At 34.1% G+C, this 3,016-nt stretch overlaps 1 protein-coding gene across 1 annotated transcript; it reads right to left on the reverse strand.

Moving 5' to 3' along the window:
• Window positions 1-565: 565 nt before the first annotated feature.
• LOC109070754 (C3a anaphylatoxin chemotactic receptor-like) lies at window positions 566-2,517 on the reverse strand. The gene is made up of 2 exons (XM_042771755.1): window positions 2,410-2,517; window positions 566-1,613 (listed from the first exon to the last, which is right to left on the reverse strand). The coding sequence occupies exons 1-2, from the start codon at window positions 2,515-2,517 to the stop codon at window positions 639-641; spliced, it is 1,083 nt and encodes a 360-aa protein (XP_042627689.1). The 3' UTR covers window positions 566-638.
• Window positions 2,518-3,016: the final 499 nt, after the last annotated feature.

Consider the following 3,016-nt stretch of genomic DNA (forward strand, 5'->3'; position numbering starts at 1 on the left):
TTGTTCTGTTAAATCAGCAAAGAAGCATGTGACTCAGAGCAATGTAGAAAATACAAACATAACACAATATTCAATAAGTGTATCAGAAAAGAAACACAACACCCCTTACATATTTAAAAAAATGTTGGATGAACGTCCAACTAGAACAATTCAGAAACAAAATGTTCCAAAAATGTTTTTGTGCAGATGGTATATTCCCCATGTTTTGTCCCATATATGTCATCAGTTAAACTGATTAATCCTATTATTTTTTATTTTTAGTTATTTATTTGCTTTTTAGGGAAAACCATTCAATAAGAATTTGCTACTGCGAGAGCATAAATATAGGAAATGTTTAGTAAATTGCCATCAAATATAGGTAAAAAATGTTGATACACTGTGGTTTTATTCAGAATAAAATTCCAACAGAAATCAGCAGAACAAAATGAGCTTTTTATTTAGATCCATGAAAAAGTTTCACAAACATATATAATGTTCATTAGCTTGAAGAGATTTTCTCTGTTTTGGTTTTACAACACACATTATACACAGTCATGATCCAAACTCAAAATTTACAGTTGCTGTTTTTTACAAGTTGCTATGTAAGGACTATAAACATATGGGATTAGATCCAGGTTCATCATTTAGGGACCAGTTTTCTACATATCTAACAATTCAGTTGGGTTTTCATGTCCTGCTCGTTCTTTTGCACCTGCCTTAAAGTCCAGATGTTCTTCAGCAAAAGCCGTCTCCAGCACCAGCAGCAGAGACTGTTTAAGCTTCTTCTTATACTCATCACACATGAACACATAGAGAATGGGGTTCAAACAGCTGTTAAGATAAACCAGGTATATACTGACAATCAGAGCTATCACAAATACTTTTGATGTCATTACATAATCACTCCAGTTATTTCCTACAACTGTTCCTACTACAGTTACTAAATAAAAACTGCAAACATGGTATGGAAACCAACATATGAAAAAAGCCAGGATTATGGTTATAATGACCCGGTACGACCTGAGCTGCTTCACCCTTTTGAGGCGTTTGATTCGTACTCCAATCGCTATGTATGAAGATGCAATGATCAGAAAGGGGATGAGGAAGCTCAGTGTAAAATAATATGTGACCAGCGAAGTAGATATATCAAATGTAAAGAAAGGAATGCTGTATCCGATGGATGAAACCCACCCAATTATGCAGATGATCTTGGCTTTAAGTAAAGTTCGTTTATTTTTAGCCCAAACAACCATCCATGTGCACAGGCATCGGTCAAGACTGATAACTACAAGAAAAAAAATACTAGCAGACTGATTTATTGATAACATTATCTGGAAAATGTACATCAATAAGTTCAAGTTAAACGGACCCAAAACTGGGAGAAACAATATGATTGTAGACAACATGAAGAGGAAGTCTGCAATCGCCAAGTTGAGAAACCAAATGGAGTTGATGGTCGTCTTCATTCTGCAGCTAGTCAGAAATATGACAAGCCCATTTCCAATGAGACCCACTACAATGATGGCAATGAAAATGCATAATACAAAGACCCAAAAGCTTATCAATCCTTCTTGCTGCATAGTGGTGTTATGTGCTGTGCCTCCGGTCATGTTTTCAGCTTCAGAACTGGTGTCCTCTACACAAAGAAGAAAGAAACAGAAACACAACAAGGGCTGATTTAAGGTCTGTTTTGAAAGCATCATCTTATCATTGTGGTGTTTCTCGTGTGCAAAATCATTTTTGCATGCAGTACATCACACCAAAATGCCATTTTGTTTATCCTTCTGGTGATTAAAAACCTAAAATAAACCTAAAATTAAATTGTGTTCAGTTTTGTTCTCAAGTCATACTGATTAATCATGATATTCTATAGCATCAAATGCACGGAGGAGAGGAAAAAAATAAAGAAAAATAATTAAATAAACTGACAAGTTTTTTTTTTTTTTAATGACCATATGACCGTTTTTTTATACTACTGAGTATGAAACCTTTGGCAATCAATAGATGTGCCAGACACTGACCAGAGTTTACAAACAGATTCAATTTCATCACTTGATTTTTACTGAAAAATTATTACTAATTGTGAAAGATGTGTTTCTGAATGAACTGTGATAAAAACATTAATGCACAGAAACTGCTGAGAAACCAGATATTGAAAATGTTTGAGTATAATTAAATTGGAAAAAGTAATTTCAACTAAAAATCTTGCCTGTTTGAATCTTTTCGATTAAACTCAAAAAAAAAAATGAAGCTGAAATTGGTTTATTTATATTTTACATATTAAGTAATGAAAAAACATATTTTGCCGTGACTTGTTCATATAATTTTTACATTGCTCTGTATGTGTGCATTGATTGTATCTTGCACGAATTTGCATTTACTACACTCTAAGGGTTATATATAAAAAAACATATAATATGAATAATACACATACCCATTTTTAAGCTGTTGATTCACTGGAACAAGTCGAGTCTTGATCTTGCACTGTCTTCTTGGTCCTGTTGGTTTTATACTAGACAGAAAAGTCTGGTATTTCATGAATAAGGGCTGATTTGTTGTGATAAGGGCCTAAAATGTGTTGTCATTAGCAAACTTGATGTTACTGCAGCTATCAGACATCATCAGTGGGTAGTGGGCATCTCCCTACAGCATCTTTGCCATGATGCATACTTTAAAGAAGAGACAGAATATTTTTTTTTTATTTTTTTATTTTTTTTACTGGTGGTTTAGTGGTGCAGACTACTTGGTATCTAACTTTACTACAGCTACTTTGAAATTTGGTTTCATAACACGTTCAACATTTTTATTTTTTACATTCTGATTGGCCAATCGCTGCATCCAGTGGTCTTATTTTCTCATTTCTGTGTTGTGTATATCAGTCTGCTCATTCAAATCAAAGGCTGCTTCACACCATGAAAGACATCTTTAATGATAAAGGCTGCCAACTCATGCAATTAGTGTGAGACTCATGCAATAGATTTTTTCACCTTCAATACCATGACTTAGGTGCCTTGAGCAAGGCACCGAACCCCCAACT

The sequence above is a fragment of the Cyprinus carpio genome, chromosome A15, assembly GCF_018340385.1.
Source record: "Cyprinus carpio isolate SPL01 chromosome A15, ASM1834038v1, whole genome shotgun sequence".
Classification (NCBI taxonomy): Eukaryota; Metazoa; Chordata; class Actinopteri; order Cypriniformes; family Cyprinidae; genus Cyprinus; species Cyprinus carpio.

Bases quoted from the DNA above. Each gene is read 5' to 3' on its own strand.
- LOC109070754 (XM_042771755.1), bottom strand. From the start codon at position 2,517: ATGAAATACCAGACTTTTCTGTCTAGTATAAAACCAACAGGACCAAGA. The intron at 1,614-2,409 runs GTGTATTATTCA...CTTTGTGTAGAG, and splicing joins AACAGCTTAAAAATGGGTAT to GACACCAGTTCTGAAGCTGA.